General features: G+C 57.2%; 2 protein-coding genes across 2 annotated transcripts in view; one reads left to right on the top strand and one right to left on the bottom strand.

The window, feature by feature from the left end:
• The first annotated feature begins 809 nt into the window (after nt 1-809).
• Nucleotides 810-12,089, top strand: LOC139009075 (mitochondrial basic amino acids transporter). The gene is made up of 4 exons (XM_070413039.1): nt 810-1,069; nt 5,909-5,952; nt 9,828-9,911; nt 10,192-12,089. The coding sequence occupies exons 1-4, from the start codon at nt 1,036-1,038 to the stop codon at nt 10,936-10,938; spliced, it is 909 nt and encodes a 302-aa protein (XP_070269140.1). The 5' UTR covers nt 810-1,035; the 3' UTR covers nt 10,939-12,089.
• A 4,877-nt stretch (nt 12,090-16,966) lies between these two features.
• The window catches only part of LOC139009067 (transcriptional repressor protein YY1), a 34,540-nt gene continuing 29,065 nt past the window's right edge, over nt 16,967-22,441 (bottom strand). The window contains exon 5 of the mRNA XM_070413004.1: nt 16,967-21,855. Coding sequence (XP_070269105.1) covers nt 21,673-21,855 — 183 coding nt within the window. The 3' untranslated portion in view covers nt 16,967-21,672. The remainder of the gene's footprint in view (nt 21,856-22,441) is intronic.

Below are 22,441 nucleotides of genomic sequence, written 5' to 3'. Positions count from 1 at the left end.
CCCGGTCCAGGGACCTCCCCCGCTTCACAGTCCGCAGGCAGGTGCAGGACTCCGAGGGCCTGGCCACGCCCCGCGCCCGAGTCCCCGTTCCCTTTTCAGGTTCGCTCTCCGCCCCCCGAAATGCCGGAGCGCTCAGACCCTGAGACGCCATGTGTAGGGCCGGACGACCAGGGGCCCGGGCCGCCCTCCCACAAGACACCCCCCTCTCGCCCCCCGCACAGGGGCGCGCAGGCGGGAGGGCGAAGGCTCCCCGAGGCAACTAGTTAGTTGTGCGCAAGCCTGCAGGTCTGGAGGGGCCAGGCGCTCCACATCCGTTTTCGCGGCCATGTCCCCATTATACAGACGAGGACACTGAGGTCCAGCGGCGGAGCCGGGATCTGAACCCAGGCCCCAGGTTCCCGGGCCCAGTCCGGAGGGAGCGCACCCCACGTCCCTCCCAGCAGGCACGCCTCGCGCACGCCGCGGGGTTCCCGGGCTCCAGGCCGGGTCAGGGTGTGAGCTCCCGGCCGGGTCCACGGTCCGGCTTCTGCGAACACCGCGCTCCCTCCGGCCCCGGGCGGCGCGCGGGCGGGCGCACGAAGCACACTCTTTGTCCGCTCGCCTCGCCCCCCCCGCCGGCCCGCCCGCCACGTCCCCGCGCCCCGCCCCCGGGCACGCCCGCCAATGAGGCGCGGCGGCGGCGCGCAGGCCTCGGGCGTTGTCCGCACCCCGCCCGCCCATTCGCTGCGCCCTGCGCCCCGCCCGAGCCTCCCCCCACCCCCCGCCGCCGGCCGGCCGAGGGGCGGGGCGCGCGGCCCGAAGTTGGGGACCACTGGCCGGCGGACCGCCTCGAGGGCTCGCGAGCCGGCCTGCGGGCACCTTTGCCGGGCGAGGAGCCGCGCGCTGAGCCGCCGCCGCCGCTGCCACCCCTGCCCCGGCGCTGATCAGGCTCTGCGCCAGGAGGCGGCGGCCAGACCGAGTATCTGCTCCGCGAGCCGGGGGCTCCCGACCCCGCAAAGGGCCCGAGAAGGAGAAGGACGTGGAGGAAGGACGGCCATGGCTCTCGACTTCCTGGCTGGATGCGCCGGGGGTAAGGAGGCGGGCGGGCTGCGTGCCGGGCGCCAGGGCTGGGAGGCCAGCTCACCTGCGGGCGCTCGGCCCAGCAGCTGGCCCCCTGGCTGGGGTTTCTCATCTGCAAAATGGGGATAAGAAAGCTCTCATCTCACAGGGTTCTCGTGGGCGTGAATTGACACCAGGCCCGGGAGCTGCTGTTTTTAAATCCTTCCAGGCGCGTTCGGGCAGGAGGTCTGGGGCCCCGCGGCAGCTCTGATTTGGTGGAGATGGGGGGGGGGGGGGGCCGCCAGGAAGATGCCTCGCCGCCCCCTGCGCCCTCCTCGCCCAAGGCCCCTGGTGTCCTGCAGGTGTCCTGGGAGTTTGGGGTTCGGGGTAAGAATCCTCGTCCCTCAGCTCCATCCCATCTGGAGCGGGTCCGCTCCCTGGGCCTCGAGAAGTTTGGGGCTGGCTCCACCTTCTCCTGCAGCCTTCTGGGCAGAGCTGGGGCACCAATCACCCCCCAGCGGGCCGGCCTGTGAGCACTGCCAGGCGCCCGCTGGACCCCAGGCCCGGGTCTCCTTTCGCACGCTGCCCCCTTCCTGCCTCTATCAGTGAGCTGCTGGGGGGCGGACTCCACCCGAGTGGCAGAGTGGCCTGACGCCCTGTGGCTAGCTCTTGGGCTTACGTGGACGTGTCTCCCAACGTGGGACACCTTCCCGGAGGCCGGGCCTTGACGCTGGCTGGGTCCAAGGCTGCGTTCCCTGGAGGCCCTGGTGGGTGTGTAGTCCCGGGTCTGCTGTGGCCCTGCCTGTTTGGCTTTTAGCTTTTACTTGGAGAGTTAATTTACTCAACAGGTATTAATTGGGAGCCAGGTTTCGCCATGGGAATTTGGCGATGAGTTGGCAGGCCCTGCCTCCTGGGCAGAGAGAGGGCTGGCTGGGTGTCCCGGGCCCAGTCCAGCTCTGACCTCTGGCTTCTCTCCTCCAGCACCTGCCAGTGGTGGGTGCCCCGGAGGAAGAGGCGTGCCTTAAGCTCTGAGTGAGAGAAGGCTGGTGAAGGGAGTGTGGTGTGTGGGAAGGGATTTAAGAATTTACCAGACTGTTACCCAGTCAGGCCTCAGGAAACCACAGACGAGAGCCTCAAAAGCGGGTAGAAACCCCAGAGTTTTCAAGAAGCCAGTGGAGAATTTCTCCCAGCCCAGGCCCCGGAGGAGACAGGAAGGAGGGGCCTCTGCCCATCCAGCTGTTATCCCTCCACCCTCCTCTGATCCCACTCCGCTCCTCTTTCCCTTCCCTTGATGTCTGCCCCGCCCCGCTGCCCCCACCCTCCACTCCGTGGTGGCTCCAGAGGGTGGGGGGCTGTCCCAGGGCCAAGGCCCCTTCCCAACTTCTTGGGGAATGTGGGTTCTCTCCCCAGAGGGGCAGGATTCCTTCTGTTTTCCTGCAGGTGTCCTGGGAGTTTGGGGTTCGGGGTAGGAATCCTCGTCCCAGGCCAGGCCTGCTTAGAGACGTCCAGTCACTCTGGGCTCTTGCTCAGGCGGCACCTCTTCCTAGAATGCCTTTCGGCCCATCCTCACCAGGCCCCAGGGTCCAGCTGAGCTGTAGGCGCTTCACCAGCTGCCCCCCACTGTCCACTGGGGTCCCCATGCAAGCACAGGGTGAGTGGTGCCCACCTACCTCCCTGCTGTGTGAGCCGAGGCCTGAGCCTCCCAGGTGGACGAGGGTGGAAGTAGCTGCCGGGAGGGGTGCAAAGGGTCAGTATGAGAAGTGGAGGGACTAGTACAAAATCATACTGCCCGCTCCTACCACAGAGCAGGCAAGGGCAGTCCTCGCCCCTTTAACCCATGCAACAGTGACCTGGTTGTGTGCCAGGGCCGCCGTGGCCCCCTGGCATGGCCTGGCCCTGGCAGGGAGGCTGCAGGAACCATGTGCAGGTGACACCTCCCCCTCAGAGCGTGCCCTCGCCCCTCCAGATGCCCCTGTCTGGCTCCTCAAGGCCTGGAGGCTCAGGGCAGATGAGGTCGGAGCTTCTCCTCAGTGGCCGGGGTCCCTAGATTCTGCCTTCCCAGTCAGGGGAGGACAGACAGCACACAGGCTGTTTGTCTGAGGGTGGGTCTCCTGTTCAACTGGCTCTGAGAGAGGCCAGGCAGGACCTGGATTGACAGCAACCTCGGGGCCTTGGAAGGCTCAGAATGCGCCTGCTCTCCAACCAGGGGGCCAGCCTCAGGTCTTCTGCCTGCTTAGACCCTGGGCTCTGGTTGGGGTCTCCCTGCTGGGGGCATGGATAGGAGGAAGTGCAGAGAGAAGTGCAACGTGGGCAGGGGGACGCCCTGTGGGGAGGACAGGTACCCCCCCGCCCCGCTGCCAGGTGCCTTCAGGATGGTGGCTCCCTCCGCCTCTCTGGACGGTCATGGGATGGGAGGTGTCCCCGCGAGTCCAGCTTCTGTAGGGCAGCGGGCACTGGCTTTGGAGTTGGGAGACAGGGTCCTCTCAGGGAGATGGCCTGGCGAGGCCTCCTGGCTCTCAGGTGACTGTGAGGTTAAAAGGATGAGGCTTTGGGGGCCTGAGGCCCTGACGCAGGCAGGCCCCGCGGCCCCCTCTGTGCCTGCAGAATGTTCTGGGCGAGGGCGCTGAGACCAGTGAAGGGAGCGAGTGGGAATGCAGGTGTCGGCCCCCGGAGACCCTGCCTGGGGCCTGCCAGCAGAGGCCGGTGGGTGAGGGTCTGCCCCTCCCATCCCGGAGGCTGAGACAAGTCTGGAGCCGGAGGCAGGACTCTCCCACAGGGAGGGAACCTCCAGCGCTCCCAGCACCTGCATCCCCGGGACCCCGAGGCTGGAGGGGCCTGGCCGGAGGCAGAAGGAAGGCCAATCAGCACACCACGGGCAAGTGTTAGGTATCCCAGACACCCCGAATCCAGTTACAGCCCAAGAAGAGAGGCTCTAGATCTAGGATTTTGAAATTCAAAACATGAAATGGAAAAAAAAAGGCTGATCTCACGCTACAGAAGCTAAGTGTGTCTCAGGACCAAAACCACAGTGTGGAAGCCAGGCCTCCTCGTCCACCTGTGAGCCTCAGGGCTCCAGGAGGAGGAAAGGCCTGGCGATGGCGACTGTGATGGATAAGTGAAAGTGGAAATTTTCTCTGATCACAAAAAGGTGAGTCTGCAGAGTGACAGGGCTGGTGCAGTGCCAGGCAGGGTTGTTTTGAAGAAGAAAGGCACACGCCCTTGGCATCTCCAGCGGCATTCCTGAAGTCCACGATAAGATCTCAGTCTTCCTGTCTGAATAAATCAGTTATTGACACAGAAAAAGCCTGGAAGCCAAAGGACTTCTGGGACGCCGCCCCCTTCGCACCTCGCCCCAGAACCTCAGCAGACACAGAACCATTCCCTGGCGGCGTTAAAAAAAATGGCTTTTGCAGAAGAGCTGGATTCCCGGGGGGCATTTCCCAGTGGGTTACAGGGTTTGAGTCCTGGCTCCACCATTTCTAATTTATATATTTTTTATTGATTTCAGAGAGGAAGGGAAAGAGAGAAAAATTGAAGCATCAGTGATGAGAGAGAATCATTGATCAGCTGCCTTCTGCATGATCCCTACTGGGGACTGAGCCTGTAACACCAGGCATGTGCCCTGACTAGGAATCGAGCTGTGACTTCCTGGTTCATTGGTCGACACTCAACCACTGAGCTACACCAGCCGGGCCCGGCTCCGCCATTTCTAGCTGTGTAGCGTGGACATGTTACATGCCTTAGTTTCCTCATCCATCAAATGGGCGAATAGTCCTTTCTGTATAGGTATCAAGAGAGAGAACTAGTATAGGTACAAAACTAAGAATAATAACCAGCAGGCAGAAACGATACATGTTAGCTGTTTTAATTATACGTAAACACTCCTGGCAGTAAAAGGACTCTAGGATGTACACACATAAAATTCTAGGGAGAAGCCCTGGCCGGTGTGGTTCAGTGGGTTGAACATCGTCCCCTGCACCAAGGTTCGATTCCTGGCCTGGGCACATGCCCGGGTTGCAGGTTCATCCCCCTCTCGGTGTGTGTATGGTAGGCAACCAACTGATGGCTGTTTCTTTCTCACATCGATATCTCTCTCTCTCTCCCTTCCTCTTTTTCTGAAACCAATAAAAACATATTTTTAAAAAATCCTAGGGAGGAAAGCGCAGCAGTTACTCAGTCTCACTGAACCTCAGCATCTCCGCCATGAGGTGGGGTAACAAGGTGTCTGCAATCTGCACAGCGTGCAGGACTCAGAAGTGTCTGTGAGCCTTTGTCCCCGAGGGGGGCTGGATTTTGGCAGGGCCGGGGCCGACATACCACCAGGCATGACCACAGTCACAAGCTGTTCCCTGGGTATCAGGCGACTCCCACTCGGGAAGGGAGTGGTCAGCCGGCACTTGCCACGCACCAGGTCCTGGGTGGATGTTTCCCGGGAATCCCCTGGGGGAAGTCGGTGCTCACACCGGGACTGACTCGGAGATGAGGCTCAGACACTGAGCCCTCTGTGAGCTCGGCCAGCTGGTGACAGAGGGGAAACCCAATTCTGAGTGAGTGTCCAAGTCCAAAGTTTCTGGAGTCCCCTGCCAATGCCAGGGGTGTTTGGAGCAGTGGGACCATGCAGCCCCCAGGGGACATCTTCTGTTTCAGCTGCGTGAGCAGCAGGGTGAGGGAGAGACACCAGCTTTGAGTTGGACAGATCCTGGCGTGACCTTGGGGATGTCACCCTCACATGCTCCCTCATCCTCCAGCCATGAGGATTAAGGGGCTCCGGGGAGGAGCCCGGCGCACAGCAGGTAACGGCCTCCCATAGCTCCACCCCCCACTGCAGGTGTCAGACATCTGGGTTTCAAGTCCCCGTTTCTTCCTCCAGGTGTGGCAGGCGTGCTGGTGGGACACCCATTTGACACGGTCAAGGTGAGTCACTTGTCGTGGTTTTAGTGTCGGGCCCGGTGGAGGCCCATACAGAAGACAGAAGCCTGCAGTGTCTGGGTGGCTGGGGCTCCTTCCCAGGGCCCACCTTAGGAACCCTCAGCGTCTTCCCACAGGTTCTAGAGCAGTGGTTCTCAACCTTCCTAACGCCACGACCCTTTAATACAGTTCCTCATGTTGTAGTGACCCCCAACCATAAAATTATTTTCGTTGCTACTTCATAACTGTAATGTTGCTACCGTTATGAATCGTAATGTAAATATCTGATATGCAGGATGTATTTTCATTGTTACAAATTGAACATAATTAAAGCATAGTGACTAATCACAAAAACAGTATGTAATTATATATGTGTTTTCCGATGGTCTTAGACGACCCCTGTGAAAGGGTCGTTCAACCCCCAAAGGGGTCGCGACCCACAGGTTGAGAACCACTGTTCTAGAGGAACATGGAGAATGAGTCTCTGTGACGCCAGATGGGCGACCACTTACCCACTGAGCCGAGTGGGCCGGGCCTCCTGGTCTGCCCCACATCTCCCAGTGGGGGCAGCCCGTCCAGGTCCATCCTGGGGCTTGGCCAGCTGAGACTGGGGGGCCGGTCTCCCCTCGCCGAGAGCAGGGATCCCCAACTGTTCTTGCAAAACTCCTTCAGCCCGCTTCCTAAAGGAAAGAAAAGCTCAGGGAGAAAATACAGAAAAATCCAAACTCGTCAGGATTCCCCAGGAAGGTGACCGTCATTGTCAAGACATTGGTGAGCGTTTCCCAGGGCAGGTGCACACCTGTGCGGTGCTGCACGCAGCAAGCCCCGCACCCCGAGAAACCCGAGTCCCAGGTTCTCAGACGCCTCAGAGCAGAAACCAAGCAAGGCCACGTCCTCCCTCCAGAGGTTCCAGCTCAGATTTTCCCTGTGGTTGGGGTTTCACGCCCTTGAACTAGCCAAGTCAGGGCCCGACCTTATCTGCTCGCCCGGGAGCCAGGGCGGCTGTTGTACACGGCAGGGCACAGGGCAGACCTGTCCCCTGTGAACACTGCCCACGGGCGCAGGGCAGAGCTCAGGCAAGGACATCCCCTTCGCTGGTTCGAGGCGGGCTTCCGGTCTCCTTGTTTCCGGACCCAGGGGTTCCTGTGCCAGGAAAAGGACCTGCGAGCTGGGGGCTGGGTGTCCTGCAGCAGAGATGTTGGGGCCCCGCCTAATGCACTGGCTCCTGGGGAAGGTCTGTCCTTGGGCCTGGTGCAGGGCCAGGCCTCCCTCCCGCTGGTCTGCGCAGTGACGTGGGCCTGTCACTTTGCTTCTGGGCCCAGACGTCCCCGTCTGCACGGTGAGGGGTTGGGCAAGATTCCTGGGGCCCCGGTGGTGACCGGCGCACGGTGTAGGCTACATTGGAGGAGAGGCCGGTCCCGAAGAGCACAGTTTTCCTCCCATCGCACTGCGGGCGGGTCCGGGGAGGAGGCCGAAGGGCCAGGCTTTCTGGCCACACAGCGGCTCCTGAGTTCCCTGAGGGCCACCGAGAGCGAGGCCCTGGTGGCGTGTGTCCACACGGCTGCCCAGGCTCTGCTCAGCTGACCGCCTGTGAAGCCTGTCCACAGCCAGGCAGCCCAGGCCAGCCTGGCAGTGTCCACGTTGTGCTGTGTTTATATCTGGTGGTCACGTGTTGTAAAGGCCTCTTGAAGCTGCGTCCAGCCAAGAAGTGGCTCTGATTCACGTCCTCAGCCCAGCGCTGCGGAGGCCGCTCTGAGCTGTGACTCAGCCCAGGCCTGGCCAGGCCTTCTGCAGGCTCCCGTTGGGTCCCTCAGGCCAGATCACTGGTCCTGGCATCCCTGTCCCCTCTGGCTCCTGAGCCGGACAAGCACCCCTTGCAGCAAGTGGGGTGCAGGAGCTTCTGCACCTCCTGGGCTAATGCTCTCTGGAACCCCCTTACCGGGCACCTAGAGGGAGCAAATCTGTGACTTTTTTTTTTTTTTCCCCACCAGCATCACATCTGGGCAAACTGTCTTTAAAATCTGAGTTTTTTATAAAGGGGAGAAACCTGTCCCAGTCATCACCCGTGACCGTACTTCCCGCCCAGGGCTCACATGGTGCTGGGCGTGGAGCGCTCTTGTGGTTTAATTTAATGTTATAATGGCTTCATTTTTTCACTGGCTGTTTTCCATTATAAAAGTTAAACGCTCTTCTTACAAGCAAATTGGGAAATGTAGAAAAGCAAGTGACTTCCTCCAGCAGACCAACCGGCCCTCACACCCGGTGCGAGCTGGGGGCTGGGTGTCCTGCAGCAGGGATGTTAGGGCCCCGCATTATGCACTGGCTCCAGGCGACATTTCTGTGTATAGTCATCAGGTACACACACATTCTTCTTGGTTGGCTTTCTGTTACAAAAGTAATTCAAGTTGTTAACCGTAACAGAGACATATAAACTAAAAGGAAAAAACCCACAGTCCTTCATACATCGTCCCCGCCCGGTGGGTGATGTCTGCTGAAAAACAGAAATGTCATACATGCTTGCTTCTGCAGAGATAGGATTTGTTTCATAGCTCTGCAGCTGAAATGAAAACTTAATGTATAGGAAAGGGCAAAAGTGCTAGGAATCATGGGAGAAGAACAAGGCCCGAAGCCCCCTCCCCTCTCCAACCCCCGCCCCCCCCTCACTCCCAAGGCCAGGGCCCATTTCACTTGGCCTTTCCTTGAGCCTCGTGTCATCAGACCTGGGCTCCAGAGGGGCGAGGGGACACCTGTGTTCTGTGTCAGTCACACTGCCTCACAGCAGGCACGTTCCCAGTTTATTCCTCCAGACCCTGGAGACCGAAATTTGAGTCCAAAATTTGGTTTCCCTCTGTGGAGCCTAGAACCACAGCCACTGTCTTCGGCCACACTGCCCTCACACGAGGGTGGGTTTCTGTCCTTAGACTCCAGGGACACGACAGTAGCCGGGGACACCTTCGCCAGGGAGTGGCTGTCCCAGGGCAGGGGATAGGCCCGCATGCGATGTTGAAATTTTGTGTTGCTTTAACCGCCTTTACTTCCTGAGCTGGAGCTGGCTCCACCCTGAGCAAAAATGTAACTCTGTTATAGGGGAGCCAAAGCCTCACCCAGAGACCAGGTGAACCCCATATTTCTGTCCTCCCTGGGCCTGACCCCAAGTTCCCTGTGGGCCTAGCAAGGGCAGGAGGGGCAGGAGGGTCAGGAGGGCATAGCACAGGTCCTGGGTTGGGGGCCTGGGCGGGGCTGGTCGAGAAAAATCATCCCCCCTGGATCAGGGGTCTTCCTGGGCTTGTGTGAGAACGACCACTTTTCCAGGGCGGGGTCATTCGTTCTAAAGGAGCTCCTGACTCCCCAAACCTTAAAGCTCTCCATTCTAGATACTGTAAGACGTGGTCCCTGGGCCGCATTTCACCCCAGACCCAGGGGTTAGAAGCGTATCATTGACACTACCACCAATTTGATCTTTTTCTCAGTTGTCATGCTGTCCCCGCTGTTAACTGACAATACTGCCCATGGCTACACTTTAAGGAACGCAGGTCATCATCACCTAGCAGGCTTTGCTCTCCTTGCTAAGGACAGTGAGGTCACAGAGACAGAGTTGGTTTTGTTCACACTTAGCCTCTACCCGTCTCAGGTCGGGGGGCCCCTGCCCCTCTGGGTGTCGTCCAGTGCAGCTGGCTATCTCTGGCTGTTTGCTCACTGATACCCCTCCCTGAAGAGGCGCGGACACTTGGCCTCATCCCACCTTGGGATTCCAAAAGCCACAGAAAGCTATCTGCGTGGCCCCCTGCCCTGTGGGTCTGGCCTCTGCCGTGGTCATGGGTGCCATGGAGCTGGGTGCTCTGTCCCTGGCTTGCCCACCGCTCACCGGGCCTTCATTCCAGGTGAGGCTTCAGGTCCAGAGCCTGGAGAAGCCCCAGTACCGAGGCACCCTGCACTGCTTCCAGTCCATCATCAAGCAGGAGAGCGTGAGTGGCCTGGGCCGGGGCAGGTGGGCAGGGGCGGAGCCAGCCAGGAGGAGGCTTCGGGAGCCTGTTGGGGGAATCGGGACTTTGGAAATGGGATGGTGTGAATGCCCAGGACGCTCAGGTTGGGGGCTCTGGCTTTAATAAGGCTCTGTTTGATCCTTAGGAAGCCTGGGGTGGGCTGGGGCTGCCGCCACCTGCAGTGCAGATTCCCAGGGGAGGTAGGCTGGGCTGCCCAGGCCCCAGGTAGGGGGTGGGCACCTGACACCCCTCTGCCCCGCAGGTGCTGGGCCTGTACAAGGGCCTGGGCTCACCACTCATGGGGCTCACCTTCATCAACGCGCTGGTGTTCGGCGTGCAGGGCAACACCCTGCGGGCCCTGGGCCAAGACTCGCCAATGAACCAGTTCCTGGCGGGGGCGGCGGCCGGCGCCATCCAGTGCGTCATCTGCTGCCCGATGGAGCTGGCCAAGACGCGGCTGCAGCTGCAGGACGTGGGCGCGGCCCGCAACTACCAGGGCTCCCTGGACTGCCTGGCGCAGATCTACCGGCACGAGGGCCTGCGTGGCGTGAACCGGGGCATGGTGTCCACCCTGCTGCGCGAGACGCCCAGCTTCGGCGTCTACTTCCTCACCTACGACGTGGTGACGCGTGCCCTGGGCTGCGAGCCGGGGGACTCGCTGCTGGTGCCCAAGCTGCTGCTGGCGGGCGGTACGTCGGGCATCCTGTCCTGGCTCTCCACCTACCCCGTGGACGTGGTCAAGTCCCGGCTGCAGGCCGACGGGGTGCGGGGCGCCCCGCGCTACAACGGGATCCTCGACTGCATGCGCCAGAGCTACCGCGCCGAGGGCTGGCGTGTGTTCACGCGCGGGCTGACGTCCACGCTGCTGCGCGCCTTCCCCGTCAACGCCGCCACCTTCGCCACCGTGACCATCGTGCTCACCTATGCACGTGGCCCCGAGGACCAGTCCGAGGACGAGGGTGTGCCCGCCGCCTCGGGGCCTGCGCTGGCCCAGCCCTCCAGCCTGTGAAGCTCCGCCCCCTTGACAGAGGGCGTGACCTCCCCGGGGCCACCTTTCATCCACCCAACATCCACATAAATCGGCCCCCTGCGCAGACCGGAGGGCTGGGACTCCATCAGATCTGGGCCCGGTGCCACTCATCAGCCGGGTTACCTTGGCCACAGCCTTGACTCCTCATTTTTCTCAGCTGTGAAGTGGGGATGCTCACACCCACGCTGTGCAGTCAGGAAGCTGGCCCTGTTACCTGGAAGTTTCCAGAAACCCAGCCAACACTCCAGTGCTTCCCTGGGATCCCATCCACCACCCCAGCTCTCCCGTGGCTGGGCTGCCCAGTGACACTCAGTGCGCATCCTCCACCTGGCAGAGCTCCAGGCCCCTCTTGGCCACCTGTCCAGGCTCTAGGATGAGGACAGGCAGCCCCGTTGCCTCCTGGTATCAGAACTGAACCTCTCCTAATGCACCCCAGCTTCTCCACATGGCACTGCGGGGGGTACCCCTGCTGCTGCCACTCCCAGTGGAGGCTGACCTGGGACCGCCGAAAGGCCATGGGATTTGCTGGAGGCTCCGTATCCTCCATAGTTTTAAACACAGCCAGGGAAAGGGGAATTCTTGTACCCTCTGGGGCTCAGGCTGCCCATCTATAAAATGGGGACACGGGTCGGCCGATATCTGGAGCTCTGGCCCACTACCCCCAGCCAGGGTTTCCAAAGGCGAGTGGAGGGGTGGAGAGGGAGATAGTATGGGCCCCCCACCCCACCCCCCTTCTCCAGCAAATGGTGTCTTTCCTGGGCAAGCTCCTTGGTGCCTGGTGTTCCTGTGAGGTGGGAGGGCCCATTAGTGGGCATGGCTGTGGCCAGTTTGGGCCCCTGCGGGTTGAGGGGGAGCTGAGCCCACACTCTGGGGCTTCCACTCGAAGCTAGGGTTGCGGTGGGAATTCGGGGTGGCCCCGGCACATCCAGTGCCGTGTGGCCATGTGACCGGCTGGGGAGGTGGATGGTTCTGCATAGAGGAAGGTGCCTGTGGCCCGCTTTGCCCTGAGTGGGCTCAGCCTCTTGGGCAGTGCCAAGCTCTCCCAGGAGGCCCTGTGGGCAAGGAAGACAGGACTCCCACCCTGTGCATGGGTGTCACTGGTATTAAAGTTATTTGTTTTTTAAGATCAAGGCTTCGTTTGTGTATCACAGAAGGGGCTTCATTCCACACCCTCCCCGGAGCGAGAGGGGTTGGCTCGGTGGTCTGCACCCTCCAGCCCTGCTGGCAGCCCCAGCTGTGTGACCTGGGGTCGGCTTTGGGGCACGTCTTAGACCTCAGTTTCCTGGTCTGCAATATGGGGCTCACAGAGGCATGAGGATCGAGTGAGCACAGCTCAGACGTGCTGGGCAAGGGCTGGGCGTTCAGCAGGAGCTCCCCAGGTGTCTGGCTACCCCAGCGACAGGAGGCCTGGCCCTCTTCCTTCCGCTGGGCGGGGCTGGCAGTATGAGCTGTGAGCTCTCGGGAGGACCCAGCTGTGCTCAGGTCAGACATGGCCGCTGGCAGGAGGGTGAGTGGAACTGCCCAGCCGAGATTAGACCTAACCCAGCCGAAGAGGTTCCTGAGGGCGCCTCGAGGTGGCCGTGGGTGCCCACCCCCACTTCTCAGCCTCTTGGGGTCAATCCTGGACACCCTGTGTCTCCCAAGCTACCAGCCTGGATGGAGGCCCTTTCCTTCCCAACTGCTGAGCCAAAAAGCTTTGCCCGCCCCCCCAGGGTGGGCAGGAGAGAGGGCCCCCGGCTCTCCCTGCAGGAGCAGAGCCAGCTCTCCGGTGCCTTTACACCCCATTTAACCCAGTACCAGCCTGTGAGGTTGGGCTTGTCTGCGGTTTCCAGGGAGAGGAGGCCAGGAGGGGGTGGGTGAGGTGCCCTCGGGTGTGTCACAGACCCTGTTAACCGTGTGCCCTCCCTGGGGTCCCAGGCAGCAGCTCCTTCCCCCATAAAGCCCCCTGGCTTCTCTCGCCTCTTTCCTCTGAGAGAACCCAGGCAAATGCTAAAAACCAGGGTCCCCCACTCCCACTGTGAGCACTGACGGTTAAACATTACCGACAGGTTGGGTGGGAAGAGGGGTTGGGAGAAGTGTGGGGTTTTTATCAATTTACTTGACAATTTATTTTCTTCCTGACTTAAATTTATGTCTATTCTATTTGGAATAAGTAATCTATTAATGTGGCAAAAAATAAAAATGCGGACAAAACCCAGACTGTGTAATGAAGGGGAAACCTGGTCCCCAGCGCCTCCCCAGCCAGCACCCTCCCCCACCCCTCCCAACCCCCCTGGAGCCCGGGGCTGTCTCAGTTCCTGGAGGACGTCCGGCATGTCCTGGGTGAGTCCCAGCCCGTGGGAACACTCCACTCCTGCAGACTGTGGCCTAGGTACTGACTGTTCTTTGAACGTGACAGTTATCTTGGAGATGTGGCTCAAACGGCAGGCATTTATCCTCTGGAAGGGCTGGAAGGTCAGAAGTCACCTTCACTGTCAGCACTGCAGGCCGCTGGGATTGAGGGAGGACCTTCCCGGCCTCCCCCTGATGGCAGGATCTTGTAACAGGCAGCGCCTCACCCCTGTGCACACTCCCTCTCCAGTCTTCTTAGCCTCCGTTTTGCAGCGGGGGATGCCAGTGGGGAGGGCCCTGTCCAAGGTCACACGGCCAGTTGGTGCTGGGTCAAGAGCCCGAAGGCCTTCCTGGTCTGCAGCCCTCACTGCAGCCCTGCACTGGGCCTGGCTATGCACCACGTGGCCCGCCTGCACCTACAGCCCAGGCTGATCACCGAGTTCCCGTGGCTGCAATGACAGACACCCCGATGGCACCCCAGCAGCACAGGGAGGGGCAGGAACCTTGGACAGGTTCGGGACCCACCCTGTGTGCCCCTTGGTCTCGGCTTCCTTGCTGCTGTGCCTCCCTTACATGGCACCCACCGGCCCTCCCAGGGGAGGGTGTGCCCACTGTGATGACGGTGGAGGCAGTGGCCTCGGGGAGCTGGGCCAATACAGCCCTTTGCTCACCCCCCACACTGGGAAGCCCTCCCGTGGCCCCCACCCACCCAGTCTGGCTCTGCAGGCCTGCTGATGGGCATTGGGTGTCCAGCCCTCCCAAGGCCAGGAAGCTCACCTGAGCGGGGCGGTGATGCTCCACATTAGGTGCTGCTGGGTGGGAGCCGTGCCCTGGCAGGCTGGCAGGACAGGTCTGCAGTGCGGACTGTCCGTCCCTGGAGCTCCCTCGGCAGCTCTCAAGGTGTGGTGGGCTCCTCAGCCTGCTGGGCAGACCCTGAAAGCCACCCCTGGGCATCCAGGTGGGCTTGGGAAACAAAGTGGGCAGAATTGATGCCTGAGTGGATGTGAGGGGGTGAGAGGTGGGAGGCCACCATGACAGCCTCTTCTGGCTTAAATGTCCCTGTGGATGGTGGGAGACAGGATGGGAAGAGGGGTGAGGGGTGGGGGTGGCACAGCAAATAAATGGCTGAGTGGATAGATGAGGGCAGAGGCTGCTGAGCACAGGGCCAGGTTGGGTTTTGCTAGAGAGAGACAAGGGAAGGCAAAAATGTAGGAGGGCGGGAAGCTGGGACATGGAGCTGTGTGGGGCCGGATGGTGAGGAGGTGATTGGCTGAGGGCACTGGGGTGCCGTCCCAGAGAAGCAGGAGTGGCAGTGAGAGAGCAGGACCCCAGGACAGAGACTGGGGGTTGCAGGTGTTGGAAACACGAGGTTTGGGGGTGGCCATGGCAGTGGCAGGTGGAGTGGGGTCATCAGGAGGACAAGGCCAAGGATGGACCATCCTGCAGACCGATGCTGAGGTCACCGGTGAAGATGGGTGGGGAGCCAGTGGCCCAGCATTAGAATGAACGGGGGGACTGGCGGAGTGGGGCTGGGATGGGGTGGAAGGATTTGGAGTGGAAGTGGGCTGAGGAGGGAGAGCCCACCCACCGCTCCTGTGGTATGGGGGCGGGGGGGGGGGGAGAGAAAAAGCAGCCCGGCTTGGGGGGCTTCTGGTCCCTCTTCCCAACCCACACCAGGCCTTGACTTCACCCAGGACTAGACGGGGATCCGGCCACCCCTCCCCTGGTCCAGGGGTGCGCCGGGAGCCTCCCAACCCCAGGCCTTGCTCAGGTGGCCCCTCCTCTAATGTCTCCCCTCTGGTCCTACAAGGGCACCACGAGCGCAGGCCCCTCCCTCCCGGCCTCTCCTGGGGTCCAGCCTGCCCCAGCCCCCTTCTCCCCTCCGCCCAGCTTCTGCCGAGGAAAATGAAGCTCCCGACTGGCCCAAGGTCATCTGCCCTCTGCCTTGGCGAATCCCGAGGCCTTTCCAACTGGCTGGCCTCCCCGAGTGTCCCCTTAGCAGCTGGTGGCCCCACAGGTGCTGGAGGACAAATGTGACCCCCCCTCCCCCATCTTGTGGGTCCCCACGCTGGGCCGAGCGTGTTCGCGGATGGCACGAAAGGCTGTGGGCGCCAAGGTGCAGGCTTCTAAGCTTCCCCCGCGGGACCGGGCTCCGGACCCAGCCAGGCCTACGCAGATGGGTCCTGGCAGCCCCACGCCCAGCGCAGCGCGCCCCCACCTCACACCGTGTGGGAGCGGCCGCAGCACAGCGCCCTCCGGTGGCAGAGGGGAAGGCGCACCCGCTGGTGCCGGCGCAGTCAGGGGTCTAAGTCTGGAGAACTGACTAACCCTCAGGCCTGGGGGGCCAGAGCAGAGGGGAAGCAACTCAGGCAGCGAGGGGTGGGGGGGGGGGGGGGGGCGGGCCGGCCCTGCCTGGGGCTGGAGAGGCGCTCTGGCCACCAGCTTCTGGGACACCGGTAAGCAACCTGTTGCAGTTGATGGGAGAGCTGGAGTTTGGGCGAGGCCCCTCCCTCCGGTCATCCATCTCCTGCTCCCTCCACTAGATGTAATGCAGTTCCATTAGCACCTGAAAAAGCCTGACACATAACTGGGGCTCAGTAGCTGCTGAATGAGTGAACCTGGGAGTCGGAGGGTCCAGAAACTTCGGCAGTGAGAAGCTGCGAGGGGGCTGAGGTTGGAAAAGTAGGTCAGGGCTGGACTTGATCTGGTAGGAAGTGGGGAGCCCCTGTAGGTTCAGGTGGGCAGGGGAGATCCACGCTGGAGCCCCATTAGGGGGACTGCACAGCGCCGTGTGTCAGGAAGCTGGAGAGGAGCGGCTGGGCCAGAACAGGCGGGTGAGGAATGCCGGCGGTGGGGGCCCAGAGCCAGCGCCCCAGGCCGCCATGCTGGGAACCCATGGGAACCGAGGCCAGGGTGCCACTCCATCACCAGCGGCCAGGGCTTCTTCCCAAGGGGTTGGAGATGAATTCTGGCTGCTGGCCAGAGGCAGCAGGAGCCAGGCAGGCCTGGGGTTTGACTTCCTGCTGCCTAGATCTTTGCCAATGACCCTCATCCCTGACAGTCATATGAAATGGTGTTCACAGTGCCCGGCATGGTACTGGGGACAGTTAGGTCCCTAACACACGTTGTTACACCTAGGTGGAGATGCCGGCAAGTGTGAAATAGGAACAGTGGATGTGGGTGGGGGCAGGTTGCCTGCAATCTTTTGATCCAAAATCTGAACATCACCAGCTCTTTGGCCCTTCACTCAGCAGCATCCTGCCAGCAGTCAGGGGAGTAAGTGCTTCTCTGCGTTTGCTTTTGGCCGACTCCTAGCTAGCTCCTGGTTTATTTTATCAAGTCTTCAGGAGCCTAATTACAGCTAGTTAAGAGTTTCTTACTGGAGTGCCCGGAACTATCACTTGGGGTTGAGAACTTGCTTCCTGAAAAGTGGGCGAGTTTCTCATTTAAACTCTTCCAGTCCATCAGTCCATCCTGGAGCTGAGAGGCTGCACTAAGGAAGCATTTCCTGCTGGTGAGACCGAATGAATCCTGGAGTTTCCATTCCTGAGCCACAAGGGAACCCAGGAGGGTCTGCCTCAGACCAGACAGGAGCCTCCGGCCAGGTTTACTGTGGGATGAAATGCAGGACAAGAGGTGGCTTAGAGGCTTGAGGAACAAACAAGAACCACAGGCATTAAAAAGCTTAACATTATGCGTTTATTATATCTTATAGAGCCATGTTATTATACATGCTTGGTGCTTCAAACTGGATTACGTTAAATGTTTTTCTGGATGCAAAGCCATCTTGCTTGATGCTTGAGATGCGGATGCCTTAAATGCGATAATACTTCTGCATCTAAGACCTATGAGCTAAGGAAAAACCAAGGACAATTCCAGAAATGGCAAAAAACATTTAAGAAAAAGATGCACATGAGACGCAACGCTAAGTCCTTGAGCCAGGGCCTACAGAAGTTACCAGAAAGCGAATAAAAACAATTGTTCTATGAAAATGACTTGACCAATCACCAGCTGTAGATAATAAGAGCCTCATAACAGTTACAGGTATTGTAGAAAAGGTGGTTTGGTATCGATGCCTTTTTCCCCTCCATGTAAAGTACATGCAGACATTGTGCAGTCCCCTCGACAGCGCAGCCAACAGAATACAGCACAGCAACTGCCCCCCCCCCCCCCCGTGACACCCCAATGCTGTTTCTTATGGCGTCTGAGTGTCCTTATCGAGAAGCATTCTCATCAAATCTGCCACTTTGTGGAAAACCGTTGTGCTTTAGGATGAACGTGCTACCATCACTGTCACCCTGTGCAGATTCCCACATCCTGGCCAGAACCATGGGGCCAGGTGACCAGCTCATGGGAATTTGATTTACCTGCTGTCAACGTCTCCTTCTTTTTATAAGAGGAGCTGATTAAGTATGTGGACAATATGCCACCTGCCCTCCCAGCTTACACCTCTCTGGCTCTCTGCTCACCACTTAGGCTTGGAGGCGACGAGAAGCCCACATGTGGAGGAGCCTGACCATTCCTGTCTGATGCTGCTGCTCTGAAAGGCCTGCACTGCATTGTCTTCGGCAGCCAGGGACCTGAGCACAGCCCATGCAGTAACCATCAAAGTCAACCAAGGTCAATACGTTAGGGTGTAGGAGTCCTAGCCACCCACTCAAGCAAAGCTTCTGAGCTGGCAAGAGGTGCCTTCCGCCATGCTGATGAGCAGGCTGGGGAGCGCACAGCCGAGCTGTAAGGGGGCAGAGCTTGGGTTAAAAGTTCGGGTGGAATGAATGCACCTGCCGCTGGGTCCGAGGCCGTCCAGTGACAGGCAAGGCGCTGCCTTCGGCAGCCGGCGGAGCAGCTGCAAGGAAGCTCGTGGCGTGGGTATGGCATTAGTGGGTGCCTGTCGGCAGCTTCAGTTCTCACCACCTTTTTGACCCCTGGAACCATGCTCTGGCTCATGGCCAGATGTCAAGAAAGCAGGAGGAACTTGGAGAATTTAAGATGAATAACATGGCCTTCCTAAACCATGAAATACCAAATCAGTCAGATACAAGAAGTGATCAATTCTCTCTGCCTGTCATGGGGGTACAACTATCAGATTTCCAACCAAAAAGCTTCTGAGGGCCCAGTTTTCCTGTGCCACAAGCAAATCTGAGATAAGTTACAACAGGTAAGTTTTGCTAAGCAGACTGGGGGCAGAGACAAAGCCCTCTGCCCACCACCCGCCTGACCTGCCCAGCGTCCCTCTGGGCTGCTGGCTGGCTGGAAGTGTCTCTTCTGTTTGTGAAGAAACAAACCAGAATTCTACTGGGAACATGGGCAGGCAGCGGGCTTCCTCTTCTGCCAAGGGTCTCACTTTACTCAAATTTAGTAAAATAAGTAACATGTAAAAGAACTGTACGTGAAAACCAGATAGAAAAAATAATCTTGATATTCCTCAAATCCTCAGGTCTTGAATCTAGGCAAAGCACACAAACACCATATGAAACCAACAGTGTGAGTTCAATGTCACCCTGGAAAATAAATGTCACTCTGAGGCGACAGTTCTTTATACAAATATTATGCTTCCCCCTAACTTCACTACCAAAGAGGGGGGAAATAATAAGAAATCCAAAAATAGAAAACAACATCTTATTAAATGTAAACGTATCCTCTGGGCTCTTATATTACATATCCTACAAACATGCAAGTATCTCAGCTCAGATGTAGGAAAATATGTCTATCAGTATTACTTATAAATCAGGTTAACCCTCAAGACCACCAATTGACTCACTCACTGTTCAAACACCATGTCAAAGTTTTGTCATGTACATCCTCAGCAAACTTAAGAATTTTAACCACAGCGAACTGGGTTTCAGTTACCCCCAGTGAGAACGACTCTGCTCTTTAACTGTCACTCACCTACTTGTTCTCTATACCGGGGTTGAATGTTCCTTCAACAAGGAACTTGGACAGTACATTTCTTCAACCCCCCAATTACATTCCTTTCAGAAACAAACTGCAGATTGAGAGAAGATACATGAACAGAGTCAAGGGGGGTGATGACTGTTTCACTCAGACAGAGGGATGGAAGAGATGACCAAAGGCACCCGCCTAGGGGTCAAGGCACGGGAAGAGGGACCAACCTCCTCCAGGGTCCTGGCTTCTGTAGGTCATAGGACATAGAGTGGCTCTCTGGACTGCCAGCATGTCCCCACAGCACAAGACTGCCCTGCCGTGGGCCGTTGGGGAAGGAATCCCAAGGACAGTGCCAGGATCAGGCTCCAGGCTGGTGCAATGCTGGGCAAGGGTGATGCAGCTCCAGACCTCGTATGCCCCCCAGGACTGCTTGCCTGCTGGCAGGGAGGGAAGGAATGGTTGCTCACACCACGGGCACCTGAGGAGGCCTCTGCCCCAGGTCTAGCCAGAGAAGCACTCCGGGCGCTCAGCTTTGAAGGGGAGCTCCACCATGGCTTACCTCGCTCCCGACTGCCAGATACAGCCACTCCTGGCTTATCGAGGGGACAGCTGGGCTCTTCGGATTAACTCAGTTCCAGCAAACTACTCATTCAATGGAAAACAGATTCTGAACGAATAAAAAAATTGTCTCAAGTTAAATTTTTCATTTATGAATCAGAAGGCACTTCAAAATTCCGGAGAGCCAGTGTCACTGCTCCTGGGCCACCAATCCTGCACAGGACTGGAGGAGGAGCTGGAGACAGGGCTACGTTTCTGACCTGACGGTGCCCTGGATATCAGTTGAATAAATCTGGTTCAGCTAGTTTGTCGAGCACACAGCACAAAGACACACGGATGTTTGCATTCTGAGTAAATGGGATTTTGCTGTATTGTGGCAGTTTATAAAATATTCTCATGGGTCTGATATTTGACTCGAAGTAAAATTCGAAAAATCATAACGGTACATTTAAGAGGTCACAATGTGAGAGGCAAAGTACTCATTGAGTACAATTCCCTTAATCGAATCACCTTGCCAATCAGTACTCAGTGTCCATTTAGAAGCATGAGATTAAGCTGCTGGCGCTCAACTGCTACATGTGCTAGCACTGAGGACTCCACTGCCAAAGGCCCCAAGGCTCTCAACCACACAGCATAACCAGGGCCTGCCTCTGGCTGGGCGAGGACCTGCTGGAGCCACCCAGAGGGCGGCCTGAGCACTGGACACCTGCTTGTCCCTGCCAGGTAACACCTTACCTTGAGAACACAGGCCAGGGTGCAACTGTCAGTCACATCTTTGCTGGGGGAGCTCAAATCAAAACCCAATTGCCAAAGGGCCTGGTTGGGAGTCCTCTGAGGTAGTTCTTAACTCGGGATGCCTGTTACCTACTCTCTCAGAACTCAGTCCATGCGGGAAAGTATTGAAATACCCATGCATTGCTTTAATCGTAAGTCACTGTAATTGAGTGCAAAATAAAGGAAACTTGAGTTGCTTTATTTAGCTTCCAATTTCTGGGAGGCTCAAGAATTATAATTATTCTGGACAACAAAAGGAAATAAGACTGTGCTTACAGATCTTTTCTGCCATATTCTTTCTGTAGGATTGCTATTTTATTGTTGCCCTTTCTGTTACATGGATGTACACACCAGGTGTTAAAAGGTACAATACATTCTACAACTGAGCACCACTTTCTGTAACTGAACAGGCAAAGAGATTACACTGAACATCAGCATCTGGCAGTATTTTTCGGAAAAAAAAAATGTGACTAAAATGGGTTTAAATTGATTAACACTATTAAATCACATCTAATATTTGATACTACATGATTCAATACAGCTATACGATACAATTATACAAAATGTGTTAACATCAAAGAATACAACCAAAATTAAGATAGCAAACAAAACCTATATAACTTTTTTTTTTTACAGGAAAATACTTTTGAAGTATGCATGTAACTGCCCATTCTTTTAAAGAAAATCTACTGCAAGCAAAGTTATCAACCTCCAGAAAAATCACACATAGCATTACTAAGCATATCCCCAAAAAGTGTACAATATGCACACTTGGAAAATACAAAATTAAAAAAATTGTAAGCAACAGGTGAGCTTCATATTTATAAGAATGTGAAAAGAAGTCCCGTTTTTAGCACTGTTGTATAAAGAATTGTCTTTTGATGCAAAGTTCATGACTTGTCCTCCTGTTGGGACCACACTTTACAAAACACCGTGTTTTTGAAACGAGATTACAGAGCCAGATAGAGTCGTATCTTAGCAATGTCATCTTATTAAAGTTTTTTAAATTTTTACTACTTTATCAAAACATGTCCCTTAGGTGTGTAGGATTCATTTTTAAAATTCTTTCCTAGAAACAATATACAAAGGAGAGGCATAGTTATTCCCAAACACACTCCTGGAAGATGCTTCCCGAGGTCTAGAAGGCTCTTCTCTCTCGTCTTCTCACTGGTTGTTTTTGGCCTTTGCATGTGTTAAGATGTGAGATTTCAGGTTAGTCGACTGAGCAAACTTCTTATTACAACCATCGAAGGGGCACACATAGGGCCTGTCTCCGGTGTGGATTCGCACATGTGTGCGCAAATTGAAGTCCAGTGAAAAGCGTTTCCCGCAGCCTTCGAACGTGCACTGCCGGGGAAAGACCAGAGAACCCGCTCAGTGACACAAGGACCCGCTGCTGTGCTGGAGGGCAGCTTACTTCTTTGACCTGACTCTTTTCTCCCTGCCCAGGGGAATTTTCTAGCTGTTCTAGAATTAGTGGGCATGGAGCTCTAGCTCTGCGCGAACTACTCCTAAGACCCACAGGAGCGCCCTCCTGAACCATTTGAATGCAATGTAAGAGAAACACGTGGATCTCTCTAAATAGTATGTGATGGTCCTAAAACTTATGTACAAAAAAACAGGAAAGCTTCTGGTGCCAAATCAAGAACCAGGTCAGGTTTATTGTCTGTACTGGGAGTCTGTTCCCTTGTTCATGGGCTTCTAAAATGAGACAAAGTGTTAACTGTACTTACTCTTGTACAGTAAAATTTTAGAAGTTCCCTGCCAATTAGTGATTCAATATACTACTAACTACCCAAATTAAACTGCTTTGACCCCACAGTGGATGCACCCGAAATTTAGTTTTGGGCTTGCTCTTGAGCAATCCTTTCTCCTGATATGACGGACACTACAATGGTCTCCAGTATGTCACAGAGCAGCCCTCCTGTGACAG

This window comes from Myotis yumanensis, unplaced genomic scaffold (genome assembly GCF_028538775.1).
Source record: "Myotis yumanensis isolate MYYU_CA2020_CCGP unplaced genomic scaffold, mMyoYum1.0.hap1 SCAF_1, whole genome shotgun sequence".
NCBI lineage: Eukaryota > Metazoa > Chordata > Mammalia > Chiroptera > Vespertilionidae > Myotis > Myotis yumanensis.
The sequence above is the reverse complement of the archived record's forward strand: the minus strand, read 5'-3'. Positions and strand labels throughout refer to the sequence as shown.